Here is a 25,725-nt window from a genome sequence, read left to right as displayed (position 1 = left end):
CCCCGAGTGATGGAGACAGAATGATAAAAACAGAAATGAATTATTTACATTTTTGTTTTTTCAATAAGTGGACGAGAGTTAGGAATGTGACGCATTGCAGAATAATCGTCGTTTTATTTTTTCGATACAATAATTGATAGGATGAATTGTTAGAAAGGGTGGTTTATACATTTGTCAATAAATTTGTTTAAAAAAATCGTGAGATTAGAGATTCGGGAGAAAGAGAGGGAGGGGAAATGAGATGATGAGGGAGAGAGAGTATGAGCGTGAGAGTGTACGCGGGTGAATAAGCGAGATAGTATGTGAGTATGAGAGAGAGGGTGAGAGAGAAATCGGCTAGAAGTTTATTTTTTGAGAAACTTAAGAAGAACCCCTCCCATGCGTCCACTTGATAATATTAAAATGAACCAAAAGAGTTTTATGCAAGGCGCATGAATAAAAAACATAGCAGGGAGTGAGGAAGAAAGGGAAATAATGGAAAGGGAGGAAAAGAAAGTGAGGGAGAGAGAGACAGAAAGACAGACAGACAAAGTGTGAGAGAGAGAGAGAGAGTGAGAGAGAGAGAGAGAGAGAGGGAGAGAGAGAGAGAGAGAGAGAGAGAGAGAGAGAGAGAGAGAGAGAGAGAGAGCGAGTCTGATAGAGAGATTTGCTGTAATTTTGATTTTGAAGATTAAGAGAGAGAAGGCGTGAGTGTGATTCTCTCTTTCTCCCTCTCTCCCTCTCTCTCTGAGTGGTTTGTGTGTGTGTGTGTGTGTGTGTGTGTGTGTGTGTGAGAGAGAGAGAGAGAGAGAGAGAGAGAGAGAGAGAGAGAGAGAGAGAGAGAGAGAGAAAGAGAGAGAGAGAGAGAGAGTTTGAGAGAGTTTGAGAGAGTTTGAGCGGGGAAGGGTAATAGCGTAATCGACTTTTTTAATTATGCTCCTATTTGCTTTGTGTACAACTGTAATGGACCCATTTGGGGGCCCACTCAATAATATTAAAATTACCGTTAAGAACTTATGCAAAGGATGTATAAAATGAAAGGAGAGAGTCAGAAAAATAGAGAAAAAGAGAGAGAGAAAGAGTGAGAGAGAGAGACAGAGAGAATTAGGACCAAGAAGAAGAGAAATTTCAAGTGACAAGTCTATGCAGTTTTTATGTGTGAAATATGAATTAGTACAATGTAATAATACAAATTTAATGCTGTACTCATGAACAAATATAATAGTTTTATAGGTTTTCATATCTAATAATGGGGCGATGATTCAACCATAGAATGGTTTAATCTTGCGGGAGCTTTAAATTTATGGCAAATTATCCGGCTTTCAAGTAAATTCGATTCTTAGTCGAAGTCAAGAGGGGAAGATTGGAATGGATGTCAATTTATTGTCGATTCAACCTATGAATACTATTCTGATTGTTAGAGACGTCTGATTTTTAAAAAATTATCTTTATAGTTGAAAAGATTTTCTTTTTGTACCGTTTAGTTCAAAACGGGAATAAGTTTTCTTTACCGACGTCATTTTGTCTGTAATTAGACAGATGATGTTATTTGAAAAGACGGTCTGGTCGGATGAAAGTTGGGAGGTGGACGTTACCTCGGCGAGTGTCCAATTCGTGTATGTGAGTATATGTTTTGTGTATGTTTCAGGAGAGGGGCGTTATAGCCCTGGGGAGAGAGGGGCAACAGCAGTGGCACGCATGCGTGTTTTACCAGACCAATCAGAACTTAGCAAAGCCAACACCGGTCTCATGATGGAGGTGGTAAGTGTTAAGGGGGGGTGGTAAACCCCCTCTTCTTTATCTATCTCTCTTCTAACACAGTATCGACTTTCCTTACTACCCTTTTTCCCAAGAGTGAACCTCCCGTCGATCCATCCTCCAGAGATATACATGTGACATATCGGTATTTGATTTTCAGTGAATGGGACGACGTGTTCGGTAGGGCTGACATAGGGGTAGTTTACAGATAGGGAGGGGGTTAAGGTGTTCTGCGCGTGACGAGTCCGCAATCTCTCGCTCCGTCCCCGATACCGGTAAATGTACAACCGTTTTTTGTCCAGTGCGAGCTGGAGGAGCTGTGATTTGTTCTTGACCGTGTTGGCCTCGTGTCATGTGAATTCACCTACACTCCGATGCTACTGATGCAGAACAACGTGGTCTCATCGTATCTGGGCAACGTCCGGCAGCAGGAGGATCCGCCGAGAAGACCCCACTGGCCTCCTGGATCCGATAAATTTTGGCCACACGACCATGCCGATCACCCGGCCCGTCATCTCAATGTGAGTCCATGACAATTTCATTTCGTCCCTCTCCGTACTTACCTTTCGTTTGCGACCTTCCATCTGTGTTTTTGTAAATAAACGACGCTGATCAATCACAACATACTGCCTATTTTATTTAACACCGGGATGAATAGTAATTAAATTGAGATAAATCACATTTGATCCCGTTATCTTACAAACCTCTTGCATACTTGTCGTGTTTTCAAAGCATGCTCTAGAAAATTTGATAGTTTTTTATCGTCAAATAGAGATCTGCAACAATCAACCCTGATTAAACATCTCGTAAATAGTTTTTGTGCATGAACCCCTAAAATGTAGTGCTTTTTCCCAGTTATCCCGACTGTACGTTACGATTTTGGCGCCAAAACCCAATTGCTCTCCAATCTAAGTTATTAAACATATCTACACTGTCAAAAAAAAAAAAAAAATCCAATGTTTACCCATATTTTCTGTTTTTAAATACAATATTCCTCAAATGTTTAAATCAGTGGGATAAATGAATATAAATTTATTTTTATCAAGTGTGAAAAATTCAAAAAAGTAGCTATAAAATGCCCTACCTGTAAATAACCTGTAAAAGGTAAACATCACCTTCCGTTTAATTTCCTGTAAAGAAGGAATAGTCATAGTGTCGTTTGCCTCCGGAGTATATATTTAAAAAATAAAAGCCAGCAAAAATAAAAAAAATAATAAATATTTTATAGTAACGTGTTTACTGATAGTTGGTTTCGACCGATTGTCCCAATTATGCTGCGCAAAAATGAAATAAATAAACCTGATTTAAAAAAGAGTTGTTTTAAATGACATCTCACTGACATTGTTACTAAATCCAATTCGAAAGACCCAATATTAACTTTATACTAATTGAACTAGTTCAGAAAAATATATTTTTAATAATATTAACCAACGTTTTATCGTATTTGCGAATTTTTCAACCAAAAACCTATTTTTTTTTTTTTTTTTTTAAGTTGATCACCTAGTGTTATAAGAAATAACCAGATATTCTCAGTACATGGTATCGTATATACAAAAAGCTCAAATATTAAGTATTTGTTATAATTATTGTATAATTATAAACGTATCCACAATGGCAGTTATTTCGTCTTTTTTATCCCAAAAAATTCAGTGTGACTCAAAAAGAAAACTAAATCAATTAAGCTGCTTGATAAATAAAATTAAACTATTAACAATTAATAAATCAAGTACGAAAGAATAACTTAGAATTAGTACAAGTAGGTTCTTAGAGATAAATCAATAATAATTCTGCACCATCGGGGCAAAACTAGATAAGTTAAAAAGAAAAAAAACGTTTGGAACAAATTAAGTTTTTGTGGTAAGATATTTTATTTTTCTCATGTTTCATCAAATGCATTGTAAATTGTTGTCATATTTAATACCTTGACTCTTTGTAACTTACCACATTATGCACCGACACTTCCTCATTTTTAACAAGATTTTATGTACTTACGTATTATCGCACCACTACTTATGGAGTTATTCAATCATAAATTCGAGTAGTACAAGGCGAGTTTTATTAAAAATAAATTAATAAAACTAAATTTTACATGTGACAAACCTTAAATGCATTAATTTATTACCAACGAAACAAATACTAATATAAGAAGGCTAAAAATATATCTATTTGCCTCATCTAGACAAATATAATTATTATGTATTAGTGTATGAGTTATTTGAGTTTACAAACTAAAAAATAGACAAGCAAAATCAACAAAATTGTAGCTTTTCACTATGTCTAAAATGGCAGGTTGCGTAAAACTTTCTTTCTTGACTTAATCACCCATATGCAGTCTGTTTGGAAAATGCAAAAACATTTAATAAAGCGGTAGGTAGCGTGATGAACTTGACAACCATGTTTTATTGCTTCAATTTAAAAAAATGGTTGTTCAAGTTCATCAAACTGCCAACCAAATACTTAATATAAAACACAACCTAGGAAAAATAGGATAAACGAGTAAAGAAAATGGTGTAATATTGTTTGGCAAACATGGCAAAATGACAATTTTTGCAAAATTTTAACAATAGTTTTCCATCTAATATTAATTAAGTTTATGTAGGTCAAAAATTTACAAATAAATATTATAATGCATAATCAGAAAACCAGTTCAGAATATTTTCTTTTCAAAAAGGAAATTCAAGAAATAAGAATTATATTTTTACAAAATGGAAGAAAAACAATAACTTCACCAACGATTCTTAATCAATAATGTTAATATAACAACAAGGACTTAAATAAATTAAAAGTTTTATTGTACAGTAGTTCCTTAAATAAAAAAAAATTACGTTAAGAATCACATGCAATTATAATGATTATGCCTTTGTAGTTAAAACAATGTTTTTGACATTCACTAATGTCTTAAATAGAAAAATAACACTTCTCTCAATTTTAAAATCTTCAAAACTGTGCAATATTATTTAATGAAATAGTTTCGACAAACTATAACTATAAAAGTAGTTTGTCCATTTTTTCGGTCGAATATTTCGCATTTCGTGAGATTTTTTTCATAAATAAACGGAATTTAATCCACACGAAGAGTATGATGTTAATGCTAGTGTTTTATAGTCGTAAAGATAGGCTCACGTAAATTTTCAGGAAAATATTTATCGATCGAGCAGATTGTGATTCTTCAGATTTTACAATTAGTTATTAATATGCAGTAATGATAATAGTCCATGGCCTACTTCTTAAAACAAAAAAGAATCGAGTCAATCGAACCGAATTGAGGAACCTAGGCTAGGTACAATAAGGCAGATGGCTGCAGTGCTTGGAGAAGAACAAAACCCCGATTCATACAATTCCCATCATCATCATCTACGTCCTGTCTATCTTTCCCAAAACAGAGATACGGCTGTTTGAGTCATACTGTCTGTAGCTTAATGATGCTTGTCCAGACGGTGTGACTGTGATGATCAATTCTTATTGATTGAATATAAGTCGGTTTGATTGTTTGTAGTACAGTTCGTCAGATTTATCATGCGTAACAGAAAAAATATCTCTGAAGAAATGTATATATAGGAAATCTGGAAAGTCTAAATTATTATAAAACAAACAAAATATATGTTTATTTTATATATCTTTTGTTTATATTAAGGTTGAAAAAGAGCCTGAACCTCAAAATGCGATTTGGTGATATTTAATGTATGCGTGCGAACCTACTTGTTCTGTGCTGGATAAAGGATAATTATGCTAAATTGTTATGCTGATTGTTTATATTTTCGAAGTAATTATATTTCGAGAAAAGATCCTGGTTATTGTGTCAGTCAGGATTGTATTGTTTCTAGGATCGATGATTTACGAAATATCTAGATGTTCCGTATTAATGCGTGGGCGTTTGAGAGAGGGAACAACCGCCCTTCTCAGAAGGTTAGGGAGGCGGGGATCGATTTTAAACAGGACGTTTATACATTTTTTGTGCTTAATCTGGGTCGGCTAGACGATTTACCCTGGTTTACCCTCGTACGCCCTTCGGCAGAAAAAAAAAAACAAAGAAAAGGAAGGCTTCACGCCCGTCGGACGGCTCCTGGATCATCCCGACCATGGGGGGGGGGGTGTTTCACCGATTTCATGTTAAACGCCTGCCGAATAATAAATTAGCCGGGACGAATACCAAGGATTGAAAAGTACGTAATACGTTAAAGAGTGGTTCGTGCGCCTCGTGGGATTGTTGTGAGAGGTTTTGAAGGCATTGTTATCTTCGGGCCTATCCTGTCCTCTTTAAGTAGATGTAATGGTTTGTGTTTAGCGTCACTGTCACGAAGAGGTTGCGTGATGTGTCACCTCACACAAGGACCGACGTTGGACCCAACCCGTACAAATAATTCACCACTAATCTTTTATATCGGGCAAACACAAAAATAAATGACAACTGGTTTGACGGTTAACAAACCATTATATTTAGTGGTCTAATGACCAAATTACTTCTTTCAATTAATTAATCTTTTTATGTAAGGTTTGTGGTTGAAATGAAAAATGGCAAAAAGGAGGGAAAATTCGAAAGGTTGTAGGGAGCTGGTGTCCGGGTGGATCGAAGTCACGATAGCTCAAGTGGTAGAGCAGCGGCGAATTTAGCCGAAGGTCGTGGGTTCGAATCCCGCTCGTGACACTGACTTTTTCATTTCAACCAAAAACCTTACATAAAAAGATTAATTAATTGGTTAAGAAAAAGCTTCAAAGTACACACACATGTGTCTTATGATTTGTAATTATCCCAATACACAAAGAAATTAATCATATTATCACAATATGTATGATAAAAAAGTATGTTTCTGAAAGAAATCAAAAAGCACTAATTATTGGGTTGTCCGGAAAATAATGCAGGATTTTGGTATTAAACAAAAAAAAAGAAACTAGTTACTTTAAAGCAATGTTCTTTAATCAAAATAATTTCCCATACTCTCAATACATTTCTCCCAACGTGTTGGTAACTTATTAATTCCGTCTGAGTAGAATTCAGAATTTTTAGAATTGATAAAGTCAATAAATGCATTTTCCAGTTCCGTTTGATTTTTGAATATTATGTGTTGTAAGTAGTGGTCCAGGTGTCTAAAAAAATGGTAGTCAGTAGGCGAGAGGTCCGGAGAGTAGGGTGGGTGAGGCAAAGTTTCATAGCCAAGCTCCAATAATTTTTGTGACGTTACACGTGACACATGTGGTCGAGCGTTGTCATGCAACAAAATGGGCCCTTTCCGATTGACCAAAGAGGGCTTCATTACTGCCAATTTCTGATGCATGGTATTAATTTGGTTACAGTATGATTCAGCATTGATGGTTTCGCCAGGATTTAAGAAGCTGTAGTGTATTAAACCAAATGAAGCCCACCATACCGTAACCATTACCTTTTTTTGATGAGTTGGGGGCTTTGGAAAATGTATTGGAGCTTCTCCTTTGTCGAGCCACTGTCCAGAACGTCTAGTGTTATCGTAGAGAATCCACTTTTCGTCACATGTAACAATTCTGGCCAGAAATGGGTCATTTTTGTTTCGACAAAGAAGTGATGCACAAACATCAAAGCGCTGATTTTTTTGGCGATCGTTTAATGAGTGTGGAACCCAATTTTCGAGTTTTTTCACTTTTCCAATCGCCTTGAGGTGGTCAGCGACGGTCGTTTTACTGACTTTGAGTTGCTCTGCAAGTTCTCGAACAGTTGTTTTGGGGTTTTCTTCCACCACTGATCGCAGAACATCATCATTAAGAGAGGAAGGCCTTCCACGACCTTCTTCATCTTCAAGGCTGAAATCTCCCTCCCGAAATTTTTTAAACCACCTTTGCACAGTGCACTCATTAACACAACCCTCGCCCCAGACTTGGTTAATGTTTCTAGCCGTTTGGGCTCCGCTTCGGCCGAGTTTAAACTCGTAAAAGAAAATCGTACGAAATTCTCGCTTTGACATTATAAGGATGACTGAATTATTTCCAAGTAGCGGAATGCTACAGAGGTAAACAAACAATATCATTTGGAAGAGGATTAATAAGTGTTGACATTCATACAAATGAGTAATCCTGTAAACGTAAACAGAATATTTTATATAGATTTTTTTTAATGAAAACTTAAAATCCTGCATTATTTTCCGGACAACCCGATATTTAAGTTTAGACTCCCAATACAGCTGTAAGAGCAATCAGATTTATTTTTCGCTACTATTTTATAATTCAAAAGATTATAAGTTTTAATTGATTAACAACTCAAACCTTCAACGATTAACCTGTAAAAATTCAAATGTAGCTCTAATTTTTTTAAAGTTGACATTCAATGCAACTCCAAAACCGATCATATTTATACATCGCTCAGCCAATACATACGAGCTTTTTTCTGTAATAATATAACTTTTATTTCAAATCAATTTAAATATATATCACGTTATATTACAAAAAAATCTACTCAATCATTCAAAATTTCTACTTACCTAGGAAGAGCCTGTTAAAGAGTTGTATGTAATGATAATTTTCTTTTAACATCCCTTAATCAGTTTTCGAGATTGTCTTGGCCTCCTGAAGTACGAGCCTTTTCCTTTTTAAAATTGCATTACGTATGTTATATTTCTTTTAGTGGATATTAAAAAAAAATTCTTGTTTTCACTAACAGATCGAACTTAAAAACTTGTATTCGTCATGTTGGATAACAACTGTCATAACTTGGAAATATCTATTTAATAATTTATTTCCTTTCATAAATTACTCTGTAGTAAATTTTATAATATTACCTGACATATATACTGAGAAAAAACGATTTTTCAGTGCGCAATTGAAACGCGCACACACCCTCTCACTCTCTCTCTCTCTCTCTCTCTCTCAGACACACACATACACAAGTACTTGTTAGTCCATCGTGTTAAGCAATCGAAATTCGTTCTCCAACTCTGCCTCAAATGGAAGTTTGGCACGTTATCTTGCGGTGAAAATCTGATTTTGTCCAGCCCACCTCGTTTCCTTTTCGTTGGCGCAGATTGTAATTGGTAGGCGGGTTGACAAAGGGAAATCGTTCGCCCTTCACCTGCGATGGTCAATCCCGTTGATGATTCCTTCTCAAGAAAGAGCTGCACAAAAAAGCGAACAGTAATCGTCCCATTGTCGGTGAATTTCATTCCTTTTTTCGGGCCCTGTGTCAATAGTTGCTTTTGTCACTGCCATATGCCGGCTCTTGTCCTTTACAATGATATCGTGCCGGCCGAAATCAATTAGTGCTCGCGTTCGGGCAGAGTCATCTGGAACCTCCGTCAGGTGCACCCTTGTTGATTTTTGCCCCATTATAGAAGCACATGCTTTTCAGAAGTTGAACGTGAAATTCCGGTTATTATCAGCGTCGGTCGACATGTCGTAGCATTTTAGCAAAGCACTCCCTTTGTGAACGTCGTCATCCTAAATGCTCGTTATAGAACAACAACAAAAAAGGACAATTCAAAACTGAATTGACCAAACATTAACACCAACACCCATTTAAAAAAATTATCTTGCTTACATTCTTTTCACACCTGTAAAATGGATAAATTTGTGAAATATTTCCCGTCTGATAGACAGCTAAGACAGAAAGAAAAACAAAAGAAGGATCGTTAATGTTTACGAGGATCATAATTTTCAGGGATAAATAATTCCAGTTTTCAACTACTGCTCGTAAATTTTCACTTACGTTCAATATGGTTTTCTGCCTGTCATTAAACGTAATAAATTACTCTCCCATTTATACATATGTATTGCTACAACTCAATAGAACATCTATGCATTCTATAGTTATCTATCTGAATATTAAGCAATGAAAATACGCATCTTTACTTGTAATTTTGTTACTGATTTCTGATAATCTAAATCTACCATTTATTTTTATTTATAGTATTTTTTTATTACTATTCTACACAATTACATGGCTGCAAGTTTATAAAAAAAAACTTTCAATAACCATTTCTGCCTTCATTTATCATTTGAGCAAATAATGTTTCTTTTCAAGTTTAGAAAGCAATCTAGCGTTTTTGATGAATATCCTTTTCATCTCGGTAGATCTTACTATCTTAAATCTACTTATAAGAATGTTTGATTAATGTTTTACAAATGTATTTCAATTCCGATAAAGTTGATGATGATGATTCCTACTAGCAAGTGGTGTTTTTGTTCCCTAAGCACTGCAGCCTTCTGGTTCACTGTACTCTTCTAGTTTCTTAGTTAAGTGCAATCGATTCGATCCTTCTCCTAAAAAGTACTAGGTCATTGACTATCGTTTCTTCAATTCCTTTCTCTGGATTTTCTTTATCCCAGGTTATGTCTCCATTGAGTGGTTGCTTCGCACTCAAAGTTGACATGGGTGGTTGTTTCTTCTTCTTCATTGCCTAACCTACAAATTTTGTCATCATTGACTATGCCCATGTTTTGAAGATGTTCTTAAATAATAGTGGTAAACAGTGGTAAATAGTCCTCTGAGTTTAGTCCTTTTTTAAATGTATGAGAAGGTTTTTCAGTCTTCGTGAGGATTACGTTAGCATAAGCTTACTGAGTCTAACACCTATAGAGTTTATCCAACTCTCCTTCATTATTATTATTTTTGAATCCATTATGCGATGATTTCGATGCAGATTAGAAGGATTCGAGGTCTCGTACAACTACCAACTCAGAAATTATCTATTTTTGGAAACATAGGTTTCAGTGCTGTAAGTAAATGTTCTTATTTGTTTAACCCTGGTGAACTTTCTGTGAACCCCTCGAAAGCTTGAGAAGGGACTGAGTGTTTTATTTCCTTTTTCAATTTCCCTTATACTTTAGTTTTAGTACTAATTGCTATCAATTTTAGCATGGGATTTTCCTCTTCTATGTGGTCAAAATCAAACTAAACCTAGATTCAAAAGGAATTTTGCTTTATTTTAATAAAATGTCAATTCATTTTCCGATTCAGGGACGTTTTAGATGCTTTGAATCGTAAATATGATGATAATCTATTAATTTATCTGTAAATAATCAATTAAGGTTTTTAGTTGAGATAAAAAAGTTAGTGTCACGAGCGGGATTCGAACCCACGACCTTCGGCTAAATACGCCGAGACTTCGATCCACTCGAACACTAACTTCCCATCTCAACAAATGGCTTGAAAAATGGCAAAAAGGAGGGAAAATTCAAAAGGAGGGGTTGAGATGGGATGTTAGTGTCCGAGTGGATCGAAGTCAAGGTAGCTCAAATGTTAGAGCAGCGGCGTATCTAGCGGAAGGTCGTGAGTTCGAATCCCGCTCGTGACACTGACTTTTTTATCTCAACTAAAAATCTTAATTAATTGAATGGTATTAAATGATCATGCGGACCACGAAAACTAGTGAATATGTAAATAATTTAATCACCATTCACTCTGTTATTTCTGACATTTTAATTTTTTCTTTCAAAATTTTAAGATCTTTTTAATCATTGAGATGTTCAAATATCATAAGAAAATGTCCGATTTTTTTGTAAATATTAAATATGATCAACATGGTTTTATTGACAAGTCCCTGAAGAATGTAAAAAATTGTAACAATTTATGTATTAAAACTATTACTTTCGTAATACTAAATCACCTTGCGTTCCACCCTCTGGGTGTTTTTAATATGGGCCATAAATTAGTATATTCGTCGAAGGGATATAGACAAATTATGATTTAGTGGAGGCTAGAACAGTAAAGCAGTAGCATGCAAAACACTATGTATTGACCAAAATAGCATTTAATAAAAGGGGTGTCGGAAAAGTTGAATTAGTTAGGTTTCAATCGGACCAATTTTATATGGATTATGTTTCAAACCATGGAAATAATAGGGTTTTTATAAATCACAACTTGTAATAGTATGGGGTTATAAAGAAATTCCGTATTATTTTCAGCTAGGATGATTTAATCAAATGTTTTTTTTCTACCTTTACAAATTTACAATTTTGTACTTTCTCATTACTGTTTATTTTTAAATAAATATTTTAGGGTAGTAAGTTTTATATTATTTTAAAGAAAAATGGCACAAAAGTTAATTTCTTGACATGTATTTTATCCATGTAAAATTGATTGTTTCATCCTTCATGATTTTTTTAATGGTTTGTTTTTGATGTTTGTGGAATGGTGAAATTGTGATGGTTTTTTGGTCTTTGAACATTATGGCCCGCTTACCTTCCCTGCTTTCGTCTGTTTGACGCGTTTTGACATTTGCAGAAAATGGAGAAAACAGATAAAAGTACCGATACGGTAAAACGGATAAATGACAGGAAGCAGTCAGACTACAGGTTCATCATTCTACAAATTGGAACTAGAAATCTCACAATTTAACTTTTTACCTGTTCAGATTCTTACGTGAGGTGGTCCTGCGCGATTTTTCAATTATGGTTTTTCAATATTTGATTATTTATTGAATGAAGTGCACGGTCCATGGGTTCTAGGATCTGAAATGTGTTATTCCTTGCTCTCCATATATAGGATGTAGGGATCCTACCCGAGATGAGAATTATGCTTAAACAAGGCTAATATTTGAAAACCCCGGTCCGATTTTCGAAGAAAACGGCTGTTTTGAGTTCCATTTTGAGTTTATCAATAGCGATTGTATTTATTAGCGTGAAGGCGCAACAGGGCCGATAGTAGAATATTGAATACCTTAACAGTTATATATTGTGTGTATAGGTGATGAAGGAATATCGAGTACTCCACCACCCTAATTGATAATCGTATGTGAATAGAAAGAATGTTCAACAGAATGAATGAGTTTATCTAGCGTTGAAAACGTTTTTTCAACAGCCCCAGGAGGTTCAGTGGTCCAACCGATATACTGAGGCCTGCCTTCTACAACTTGGTATTGCTAATATATAGCTGGCGAAATTATAAAAACGTATCATGACTATGACCCACTGCTGAATATCGTTTCAATTACCAATCATTAAAGATGCCTAAGTACATCGGACAGACCTAATTTCGATTTTGTTTTATTTTTTATTGACTAGACAGGTAGCAAAGCTCAAAACAGATGAGTCCAGAATCGGTAACGCTGTTGATTGTACGACCTCCATCCCACGCTTTTCTTCTTATTTATTTTTGTATTACAAATGCTTAACAATAATGCATTTCTACATGATTTTACATTACATTACATTCGCCTTTCTGTACTTTTTAAATGTATAATCGATAATCTTCTATAATCAATTTATTTATGGTTTGGTGTCGCTGTGCGAATCTATGGACTCATATTGAACTAACCGAAACTGATCAGTTTTCTGAGTCCGTCTATTCTCGCTGGTTTACGCTGCACTAACGCGTTTTACCTTCATGCAATCTTACGACAGTTGCGCTTTTAAGTCGATCAGTTCATCATTTAATTTTTATTCATCTCGAGAGTCCGCGTAGGTTCGTATTTTCCTTGGAAACCCCGTAAATACTATATAGGTTTTCTATTATCAGACTCGGTTTGGTTGAAGTATTTTTTTTCCTCGTCGCCCGTGGTCTCGAGTCTTTCTGGGTGTAGTTACGAGATGGCCGGCGGGTGGAAGGTCGTGATCGCCACGCCTAGGTGTTTTCACGGCCCTGCTTTACTTAATAACGTACATCATGAGACACTGTCACCCACATGTCAGCCATTAGTCTGCCAGCCGGAGCGGCAACCGGCTCTTTTCTATTTATTACAGGCCGCGCCGCCCCCTCGTTCGATCTTTCGGCCTCTACTCCTCATGACTTCACTATTTTCAACCCTCGGTACATTTGTTTGGGTATCCCTCGAAAACAGAAAAAGAGAAGAAAAAAGGGGGAAAGGTTTGATTAAGAAAGAAAGAAAGATACGTTTTAATCAAGGAAGGTCAGCAGTCTATCCAGACAGCCAAGACTGAACGTGATAAGATTAGCCAATTTTATCTTTTATTATCAACATATAGGTTTTCCACTTAAATCAATAGGTAACCATTATTTTAATATTATTGTATATAAACAATTTTTAAAATTGACTGATCCTTTCCGAATCTACCAAAATTATATCGCCCCTGTAAGATTCGGTGACACAAAGCTCATGAAAGCGTCACAAAAACCTGTTACAATTATTTATCAGTAATTTATTCCTTTTGTCTTGAAAATATTCCATGTCGTTATGGAAACAAAATTTGAAAAATGAAAATACGAAGAATTTAATTTTATGATAATTACATTATAATAATTTAAGAATTAAGAATTTTTTTCTGCCAGTTTTATTTATATTTAATTTTAAAACTATTACCAAAAACACGTATCGATACATAAAATAATCATTCTTCATTATGTGAATATATTTTTTGCTGGTTGGTCAAAATAAGTAAGATACTCTTGAAAAAAATCTTGACTAGTTTCATGCAAATCAGTAAACACTTGTATATTCATGTATTGAATGTACTCTTTCAGTTTATTTGGTTATTGTTTTCTATTATTTTTTTGTTAACGGTTTATTTCATTCCTCATAAACATATTTATGCTCTATCAATTTTTTTTTAATAACGAAAACTGCATTAACTTGGAAAGTAATTATAGTCAGGAAAGGTACTTTTAATTACAATACGGCATTGTTACGCACATTTTTGAAAAACAGTGATAGCTAATTTGCAAGTATCACGTGCAGCACCTTTTTAAAACCTTGGAACAGTATTGAACTATGATTTAATTTTAAGGTTGGTGAACGTGGAGGCCATGAGGGTCGAAAGTTGAAATTATTGGACTGCTCATAGGTAAATCTGAATTGTGTGAAAAACACAGAGAGATCTTTCCATTCCCAGCGTCAGTTGTTCAGTCCCATTCAGCCAGGTAGGCTGGAAAAAGCGACCTGCCAGCTGGTTGTTCGATTATTTCACGGCTTACTCAATCACGGCAAAAAAATTGCCCGGCGGATCTTTAGGATGTTAGGATTGTTTTTTCCTTACCCGATTATAAAAAAAAACCCTCAAGAAATCGTATTGTATTAAGTGTATATTATAACAAGATATTTTTATGACATTGCATTAAATACTGATTTATTATACATAGTATATTCAACATTTTTCGTTTGGCAACTAATCGACTGTCTAAAGGAGTATCGATCGGAAGAAACTACATGTCCAAATAAACTTTTCCTAATCCACAGAATCCAACACAATGCCTCTAGAATATAAGCATTTCCCGAAATTGTCAATACAACGGATTTATGTCTTTTAACTCTCGGATGGAATTAGCATTGAATATCTATTTCTAGAAAACGTAGCCAGAGGGGTTTGTTAAAATTTGTAGGTTCCATGGCCTGACTTCTTTTCAATGAAAGCTCTGAACTAAGTACTTTCAATGAAAGCTGTTTCATCTACCTGGTGCAGTTCTATTATCTGTGCTCTTTTTAATTATAGCTATTCTCTTTTTTTAGCTTTTTGTTATATATGAAAGGTAAATTTAAAAAACAACAACTAATAACTGAAGTCTTTTAAAGCCATTTTCTAATTTAATAAAGTTTTAATGGCCTGTATTTTGAATAAATATTACCTTATTAAAAAGAGAAGTTTTTTAGGTCCTTGTAATCTGAGTTATTTTCTTACCTTGATTCATTTTTACTTAGAACTATTTCTTCTTCTCGATAAAGTTTAATGAACTTTAATTAAACATTACCTTATAAAGTTTTATTACTTTAATTATTATATACAATTATATAATTATTATACAGTTACATTCTTACGCTGTAAAGTTCTACAATTTGGATTATTTTTAATTTAAGGTTCTTTTTAACGCTAATACGTTTTGAGTTCTTTTCAATGAAAGACAGTTTTTTCTTAGTGTGTGAATAGCGATTTCTTTTTTGATTAAAGTTTACCTAGTAACCTTGGTTGTTTTTAATCCAATACTTTCTTACTGGACATTATTCTACGACCTACCTTTCAACGTTTGAAGATATTTCCTTACCTGGTGGAATTCATATTAATTTTAAATTAAAAATATTTTCTTACTTTGTAAGATTTTCTTTAACTTTATAAAACTTAATGAGTTGAATTGTTATAAATTAAAACTTGTTTGTTGCTTATAGTAGTTGTTTTTGCTATAAAATTTGCTTTCTTACTGTATAAAGTTTGCAGTAAGAACTTGAGTTCTTTTTAGTTTAAAACTATGAAAGGCAATCAAATGACATCATTGTACGAACGAGCTATTTCAAATAAATTGTTTATTTATTTTTGAGTTTTTAATTAATGCGACTGAGATGGTTTTTGTATCTGGATTTTGAATTCATGAGAGGTTATTTTTTACGTAAATTTCTTGAAAAATAATTAGAAAATAAATTTATTTTGTTATCCAATAAAATAAACCTATAAAACTTAAATGTAATAATTAGTTTTCTTTTGCGATGGAAGCTCACCTTCTTTGTAAATTTTTTAAATTTTTTTTACAACTATATTTCAACTACAAGGTTACGTGAACCCTCGGGGTGCCGGTGTTTTTGAAGAAACGCCCATTTATCAGTACGTCGGGTTTGAATGCAGGGCTTTGAATAGGGGGATTCGAACCCGGGACCTTTACCTTAGAGTGAGGAACGCCGTATCGACCGTTGCGGTCACCGACGCCCCCAATTTTACCTTTAAAAGTCCTTTACCAGAGGTTGTTTTGTTCCAATAGGTGAATTTTAGGGAAATTGTGATGTATTTATTTTAAATAGATGATTTTTTAATATAGTATATTTGATATTTGCCTTGTTATAACGGTTTTTATTTGTAAAGGCACCTTTTTGCGTAGTACATAGTGCTATTATTGTCTTATTGCACTGAAAGTTAAGCTCATTTCTTGAAGTTATTTTAACAGGGATGCAAATTAAGGGCTATGTAAATTCCGGGACATGGAGTTGTTATTCTAGTGACAACGAAAGCCTTCTAAAACGAGGGGATATCGTTGTTTATTCATAAGTTGCTCCGGGGCTTCGTTTTGGTATTATACGGCCGTTTTTTCGCCTTGGATCCTTTTGCCGTTTGAAACACCCGCCGTCCTTCAGCTGCTCCTCGGTCAATTAGGGCAAAGAGCAAAGTAGACTTATCGATTCGGCCGCGCATCTATTAATCAAACCTTCAAAACCATCCCCCTGTCCGGTATCTAATTTTAATCAATTCGACATATTTTTATAATTTTATAGCAAAATCTCAGATTAGATTAGTTAATAGGTAGAGATATTTCCCTATCGGACACGTCATCCAACTTGCGCTTCACGATTTTCTTATTGTCGGCCGTGGTGAGTAAGTGTCTTCGAAAACGACCACTTAAGCAAATTATGTTCCTGATCATCGCGGATAATTCTACCCACGAGCCGATACTGCGAACGGCGAGGTTGTCGTCATTGTGTAAATCAATCACCTGGACAAACCGGATGTTGGGATTGTCACTTTATTTCTCACGTGAGAAGTGTTCGGTTGGCAATATTCTCACTGATCTTTGTTTTTTTTTTATGTCGGAGGGTATAAGAGTGTTCCTGTAACTTTGATCCGTTTTACTGTTTTTCCGACATAAAATATATATATAATTTTATTATCGTGAGATGCGGTCTGGTGTGATGTAGGTTTCAGAAAAACATTTTCTTTATCGTGCCAACGTTTCGATCTTTATTNTTATACATACTATGGATAGATTAGGGTAACACTATTTAATAATCTGGTTAAATAAAGGTTAAATAAAAATAATAATAATTTTGTCCATTTTGTATGTTGTATGTCGGGTTCGAATGCAGGGCCGCTGCATTCGAACCCGGGACCTTTACCTTACAGTGATGAGCGCCGTGTCAACGCCTAAACCGTTTGACCACCGACGCCCCCAAAAAATAAGGGGTTATTTGAACAATACATAATTTTACGAAGTTCTGTTGTCTGATGTCCGTAAACAAAAAATATATTTTATCCCAAGTCTTTGGGCTTGATATTTCCCAAGCACTGTAGCCTTTTGACTTATCGTACTTTTCCTATTCAGTTTAATTGACTCGATCCTTCTTTAAGAAGCAGTAGGCCATGGACTGTTGCTATAATTATTTTCCCGGGTCTTTATGGTATCTTAATTTACTGCCTCGATTGAGAGGTTGTTTCTCTTTCGAAAATAATATTGGTAGTGGTTTCTTCCTTATCACTGAATAACCTGTAAATAGGTTAACATTGAATATCATGTTGAATTTCAATCCAGTATATAACCTAACTGTAACAGAGCTTTGGCCATTTTTGGTTAGGATTATTTAATCATGAGTTATGCCTGGTATGTTCGTCCATTTTTTCTTTTGCTCACTATGGATTGATTCTTACACGGATGAGTCTATGCTTGCTGTCGTTATTCTAAATATAGTTCCATCTATAAATGGTCTTGAAAATCCATCTCCGAGATCTGCATCAAAGATGCATTGATGGTTTTACCCACGAATAAGCTATCTTAAAACCATTTACGTCTAACCTAACAATAAAAGTAATTAAAATACATAGTCGCTAGCACTTGCTGATCATGCTTTCAATATTAAATGTAGTTTTTGCTTGATTTTTCAGTTTTATTTTCGTTCTTTTTTCCTAGATTAACCATTATTTAACATAAGTACACTTAATCTATTGTTTTATGAGAATTCACTTTTTTAATTTGAACGTTATTGATAACACCTGGGTTCGTCCAGTTTTTTGTTCTCCATGGTTTAAAAGATCTGAGAAGTTTAAGGATTAAATGCATATTACGATCAGATAAAAGGTCGACTGTAATTATTTCTGATTGAATATATTTAGATTAATCTGCCAAAATTTTATAATGATCTGTTGCTTGGTTTGTAATCACTTTTGGTCGGTATTGTCGCGCTAGATATTCATAAACTGATTTGATCTCATGGCTTCACGAATTTTTATTAAAACGAAATGTCCTTAAAGAATAATTGATTTCAAATCTATTTTCACATAATGCTTTGAACATACTGATCAAACCAGTGAAGATAGACCATTGTGTTGTTGACCCAACATCTTTGGTTTTTACATGGACAGACGTTTCTGATAACAGCAGTATACATTCCTTTATAATCTTTTGCTTTCTACCTGTTCTTTATTGGTTACGAACCGCTTTGTCTTTTGCAAACAGATTCGTTTTCCTATTGATATTCTGAAGAATGGATTCAGCATGGAGGTGTCGAAGCAGAGTTACAGGAGGTTAATTGATCTGCCCCGACGGATAAACGAATCCCTTTGTCTCTTAATCCGAGTAAAAGCAGGCTCGCTGATGATCCATTCATCATTGGATCGGAGGGTCAAGCCGGGGATTAATGCAGCTGTCAATTTCGGGCAGGGCAACCGCAGCTATTGATTCACTGGTCCGCTTTAACGTATCAGCCTCGCCAAGCCATTGTTCTTTTTCTTTTCTCATCCGTCTTTGCCCATTTTCGATAAACGTTAAATATATTAACTGTTTTTAAATCGGGTTTATCGCATTTCAGATCGCTAGTATGAACGCTGTTGTATTTTCTTGCTAATTTACCTAGGAATTGCGTGAGGCATTTCCCACCAGGAGGCAGTAAAAATATTGCTTACGACAGCTCTTATTAAAAGTAGTAGCGTCAATAAAAAAGTTTAGTGTTGTAAGTTTTAAGTTTAAAAAAGTGTATATAGCCCCTTAATAAAATAATAACCGTTTTTTTAATGCACTAATTCACTTTACAGAGATTTGAGAAAAGTTATAAAAACTTACATAGAACATAACTTTAATACATTATAAGTATTAGGTTTATTAATAAACTGAATAATCATAACAGTTTCTTCATAAAATACTGGCAGTTTTTTGCTGTAAGGATCGATACTATTTGGATACATATACCTGTATGTACGCAAAATCACTCCTGCATAGAAAAAATAATCTTGTCACATTGCACAATTTAATTGGACGATCTGAAAATGTTCATTCTTCATATATGTGGAAATGTCTAAAAAATACCATATCCGGATGCCACCAACGTCGGGGTTATAAGCAGGGTGTAATGAGACCTGATTTCTGAACTGTGCGTGCCCAACGTGTGAAGGACATTTAGCTCACTTCATGATATGGATTGATTAAAGAGCGGTTTTTGTCTTTAAAATGTTATCCATTTATAATTTTGTACCTGTTAAATGAACTATTTCAAACGATTGCAAAGCATGAGCTTTAATCCATACCAATATCTCTGAGGTTATCCACAGTTTAAATTTGACATTTAACCAACTCCAGCAGGTTATATTTGATATTTTTTTAGAAATACTCAAAGTAACCATCCCTTACCATAACATTATGCTTTCTTGAGCCTAGGATAAAACTATGTTTTTTACATGGTCATTCAATAATCCGTGATCTGTAGACTCTAATTCTGGTTTATCTACTCGTAATTCAGTATCGACGATCCTCTGTAGACGTGATCGACCCATAACATTAAAGTTGATGGTTTAAGCGTTACAACTGCCGTCAAGACATAAACAGTTTCACCTACTGCAGTAAAACATTCTTCAGCTGACACCTTGGCAAAAGTCTGAAAATAACGACTGAACTAAATGTGCGATTATGCTAACGTATCATCAGAAAAATAGAAGAGCTTTGTAACGAAAAACGAATTTTTGAGTTAAAAGAAAAACATTTAAAGAAAAACTGAAAATTTTTAGAATTTTTCTTTAAACGATTTCGTTTTAGATTCTGCGGGGTGATAAAATTGTAGTTTTATTTTTAATCATTTTGGCCTGCTTACTTTCCCTGTTTTGTCTGTCAGGCGAGTTTCGTAGTTCTCCATGGTCAGTGCTTTTGTCCAGTTCCTGAAATTTAACTAGAAATCGTTGGTTCATTATTTGAAAGCTCATCAGGTTCATGATCATATAAAGAATCCTATACCACTTTTTTTTACATAATTGAGAAAAAACATTACTAGATTGACTTATTTTTCGCTAATTATTCCATTTGCATTTCAAAATATGAAAATCGCCTCCTAGAATTAGCGTCGGTTCGAATATTATCTGTAATAGAGAAACATTTTCCAGTTTGCAATTGTGGCTTCGTCGTTTCCCGAGTTGTCTATAAAAGTCGGTCCCAAGGCCAGCCGCGGAAGAAGCTATGCCGAGATGAGGCAATGCAGGGTCGCCGTATCTCCCTAACGACTCCGATCATATAAATAGCCGGAGCGGCCTGTAATTATAAAAGCAGTCTCCGCGTAGAATGCTAACAATTAGTTTTGTGTCATATCTCTGGTAGAATGGTCTATTGTCCGGACGAGGTAAATCAATACAATCTGTTTTATGATCTGAGTCATGTAGGCTGGCGAGCTGGACAGAGAGCATCGCCTAATGATGGGGTAGCATAAGGCCTCGGGCCACTTTTAGGCATCGCGACCGACTAGACATGTTGATTTTATACATTCTCCATTCTATATGACCCCTCAGTAACCAACAATTCTACACTCCTTTCGACCTCAGACAAGTCACATCTGATCTCTACTGATTCTTATGCTCTGGCATGTGGTTGAGCGGTTTTGGAACGTAAAATTTCAGGTAGGTGTTGTCTGTTCACATGTTTCATCTTTAACAAATAGAAACTAAATGAGATTAAATTTATGTGAGTTTTTCTTATATTTTCAAATTTCGACTTGATTTAAACGCAATACTTAATTTAACAGGAAATTTTCTGACTATGCAAAACATCCAATTCTCTAGGGTCAAACCCATAGTATTATTATTTTACTAACCCACTCCAATTAAGAATGCAGAAAACTATGAATTCACGAAAGAATTCCTCCGAGAATACCATCTGAATAATCTGTTAAAAATACTTACCACCACTTCAATCGGTTTACGTGAATCTACTGTTTTGCTTTTTTGTGGTATAATTAAAGAAATTGTTAATTAATAGCGATGACCACACGGTAGTCAAAAGAGAAATTCATTCTTAATTCTTTTTTATCTTGTAATTAATAATTTTATTTAGATTGATTTTAATAAAACACTGGAAAATGCTGAATGTTTAATTATAGAAAATGTTTCGTTTGCAATATTATTAAATCGATTTAAATAAAATTTGTTCTTTTCGTAACTAAGGGAATAAAATAAAGCATGCATTTAATGTTCCGATTTAATTTTTTTGTATAAGATGTTCTTTCAAGCAAATATTACATAAATATTTATCAATAGAAACTAATGGGGGCGTCGGCGGCCGCAACGGTTTAGGCGTTGACATGGTACTCATCACTGTAAGGTAAAGGTACCGTGTTCGAATCCAGCGGCCCTGCATTCGAACCAGAGATACTTATGGTAATGGGCTTTTTTCAAAAACACCGGCACCTTGAGAGTTTATTCGACCTCTCCTGTTGCGAACCCTCGAAAAAAATAGAAACTAAACTTTAACATGTGATTTGTCATTAAATTATAATTGAAAATTAATTTCGAAGAAGTTGTTCTCTTCCAGGGTGCAGTAAATTGGCTGATGGACCAATATCTGCTAGATCCGGAATGAAGAACTTTATGCGTTTAGTCAAAGTGTTATCAATAAATCAGTGATGACCCTGCGGTTCATTTCTATTTAACTCTAACCAGTAATTACGAAAAATAAAAGTCTTCATAAACGTGTAGTTTGACACATAATCGTGCTCATGTTTTTCTGCTCTTTTAAATTTATTTAATATTAAACGCATTATTGTTTTTGAACGAGGAATAAGGATGCGCCTCCATCTTTTCAAGCAGCTGAGGTCATATCTAACCACCCTATTTTCACCATTCTTCCAGATTTAAGCTGCAGATGATCCGTTTTACCGCTCGGTTTCCTTCATCGGTCCGGCACTCGGATGGAATTAAAACTGCCGCAATATATAATTCCTATAGAGATTATTCGTATGACTGATCGTCCGAGTCCGGCTAACATTGTTATTCGGTAAGATGATTGAGGTCCATGGACGGTAATATGATTGTGGCCTCTAGATTTATCTCCATAGGGGTTCTCCGGCAAATTGTTTAATGGGCTCGGCCGGGATTCCGTTGGATGCGGGCATGGCCCATCTATTCACCACTTTTCCACTCTCATCAATACCCTCTTCTGGTTGTCTCAATACGCTCTGTCATTATACGAAGAAAAAGAGTTGTTTAACATCTTAAGTCTGCCGTTACCCAGAGAAAATTGAGAACGGGGCAAGTTAAATTACTTTATAATCAGACAGATTTGTGGAATGGTTTCCAAAGGTTTTACCAGACCTGAGTAATTTGCCTGTGCAGTACTTTTAATTTAAAGGGCAAAAGTTGCAAGGATAACGATAACGAGATTATTCATATTAAAATAAAATAAAAAACAAAATGGCATAGGGTGGAGAAACTATCCAGTGCTAATACTCCTAAATTAGAAATCATCACTTAATCATTCGCACCCTCTGAAAGCAGGTCACGGGGACACTGGTTTTGAAGACGTCGAGGAGGATTGGTGGGAAGAGATCGGGTGGAAAGTAATATTGTACTTGGGATTAGACAGGGCTTCGAGCTTAGTGTGGAATTTTTTTGTGGCTGGATTTTGCAACTTCAATTAAAAAGGTAACATTTAGGTCGGTATGGATGGTGCGGACAGAAGCATATGGCGTTGACGATGGATCTCGGGATTCTAGGTTGAATGGAAGGATTGGTAGAATCCATATCGTTCTTTGCCGTATGTACTACCATGTTGGTTTCCTATTGGTTCATATTGAGATTCCGAGTCGTTTAGATTCAGCCCTAGGTAGCGGATGACATTTTAGGTGGAAGGAAATGTGGTTAGACTGGAGATAGAGTGATTTGAAATATTTTTTGAAATATTGTATCCGGAGAGTTTGGTGAGCTCTATCGGGGTCGGAGTCAGAGGATAGGACGGCTGTACCATCAGCGTATGTTAGGATAATGGTTATGCTGCACTAAAAAGCTAGTAGGACAACACTATTTCTCAGTTGGTATTCCTTCGCCAAAAAGCTGATTTCTTGTGTCCTCCCTTATCATCCTGCCCTGGCTATTATCGGTACATGCTTCGGTTTATTCCACTTGAAATACCTATTAATCCACTAACCGACTTGCTCTAATTATCTTTCATTAAAGCTTGCTAAAAGGACTTGCACGAGAGATAGCATGTAGATACCCTAGGTAGGTGATTAATTCAAAACGAAAAAAAGGACCAAGACGATCCAGGCTTATCATCAACTGCAAACAAAGTTAACATTTTTTACACAAATTCCAATGCATATATAAAATATTTTGAATCTCCCGCCTGTCTTCGTTTTTCTTATTTTTATGAACTCGCTTTCATAGATGCATTTATTTTAAGGTTTCTGAAATCGATGTATATGTCGTTAACCCTTTAAAGACTCACATATGGTGAGAGTAGATCGTCCCTAACTTCTGTCAATGGCTCAATTATGGCTGATATAATTTTTTAAACAATTTGATCTGGGCAATTTGAATTTCAATCCAAAAAATTACCAGGATTTGTGATCGGAATCAGACTAGTGAGAGAAAGATTGGTAGTTTCATTATGTTTTCAAATTTGTTTTCATTTGATTAAAAATATTGTCGTTTTCCATGAGAGTTCTCTTTGAAATCTCTAAATACGTACCGAGGTTCATTTTGGGTTCTAAAAATAAATGGGACCTTGTATTTAATACGGATCACGTCCGATGGGTAAACTAGTTTCTCCAACGTGATTGTCCCAGTGGTCTAATGACAGACCGAAGGTTGGTGACATTCCTGCATCCCCCCTGTTATTATTTAAATTACCATAACGTGACCGTTGCCTTAATCTGCCCAAATAATAAAGACAATTAAGGGTGTCTTTATTACCGGGCTCCGACGGTGGCTTAAATGGGCGCCGGTTCCATTCTTTGTTTTTTTACCCTTTATCTGGGGTTTGCAGGTGATTGATCCCGGTATAATCGGTAACGTATTCATATTATGGAAATTCTCGAATGAAAACACGGTAGTAAAACCATAAAACCTTACTCCCACGTCGTTTTACCTATCAATATTCATAATTTAAAGGGCTGATTTTAAATTAAAATATGTGTATCATATGCAGTCTCGTTTACTATATTAATTAGTAAATCTGCTAGATATGTTTAAAAAAAAAACAGGAAAGTCAAAACAACACAATCTACAAAAATTTTGTCATTACATACTTTGCAAATTTCTTCAAGTCTGTTATGTGTCAATAATAAAAAGTAAAATATTTAGGATCAAAAATACATAAACAGTATTATTCATACTGCACGACAATCGCCAAACAAATCTACATTTTGATTTATTAAATTTGTTTGTACTTTGGTTACTTTTTCGCATACCTCAGCAAAGTATATCGCATCTTGCGTGTAAAATTCCATGTCCATCTTGCAAATTTCTTTTTTTCTTTCTTTTTTAATACTTGCTTCTGTACATTATGACAGATTTTGATCGAATACCTCAGATTTTTTACTACTCGTAAATTGTAGTATGAGCAATGAAAGAATACTGTTTTAACTTTATTAATGTCATTATTAATTTTATTAAATCTATGCAAATCACCAGGCCATAATGTATGTATATTTACAAAATATTTAAATTATTCTCATGTTTAAGCAATAGTTCGTTTTAGCTATCCTCGTCTTAATATAGTAACGCTAGTGTAGTGAAAATTTCTCCGTATAGTCTTCGAGATATGAGCCAGTAATTTAATAGTTATTGATCATTTTGGTCAACATATTCTTGCTGAGTTGGTCTATCCAAAGCGATTCCATATCTTGCAATTTTTAGTCTTCCGTCTGTGTGATTTCTGTGGAGTTGATTCTCTTTCATAAGAATGTGAGTCTTTTGGCGTTTTCTTGGTTGACTCTTTTGGTGGGTAAAGTTTTTTGTTTTATTACTCTTTTTAATATTTGTTACTGTTTTCTGTTCAATTCAAAATTCGCGGTTCGAGCTCATGTCTATACAATTCTTTACGTTTACCTGCTGAAATATTTTATAGAGCAAGCCAGTGGTTTTTTTATAAACACGGAATCTTCCGATATATATATATATACTTTTCGTAACTAAGGG

The 25,725-nt window shown here is 34.9% G+C and overlaps 1 protein-coding gene across 3 annotated transcripts in view; it reads left to right on the top strand.

Moving 5' to 3' along the window:
- Positions 1 to 25,725, top strand: part of LOC106667049 (zinc finger protein basonuclin-2) — a 284,164-nt gene that overhangs the window by 57,763 nt on the left and 200,676 nt on the right. For 2 of the 3 annotated variants that reach the window (XM_014394675.2, XM_014394673.2), the window contains exon 2: positions 1,628 to 1,740. In XM_014394675.2, coding sequence (XP_014250161.1) covers positions 1,678 to 1,740 — 63 coding nt within the window. In that variant the 5' untranslated portion in view covers positions 1,628 to 1,677. Of the gene's footprint in view, positions 1 to 1,627; positions 1,741 to 1,791; positions 2,259 to 25,725 lie in introns of those variants that run through there. The other variant, XM_014394674.2, reaches the window with a different exon arrangement.

Source organism: Cimex lectularius, unplaced genomic scaffold (genome assembly GCF_000648675.2).
Source record: "Cimex lectularius strain Harlan isolate CLEC.00 unplaced genomic scaffold, Clec_2.1 scaffold72, whole genome shotgun sequence".
NCBI classification, from domain to species: Eukaryota; Metazoa; Arthropoda; class Insecta; order Hemiptera; family Cimicidae; genus Cimex; species Cimex lectularius.
The sequence above is the reverse complement of the archived record's forward strand: the minus strand, read 5'-3'. Positions and strand labels throughout refer to the sequence as shown.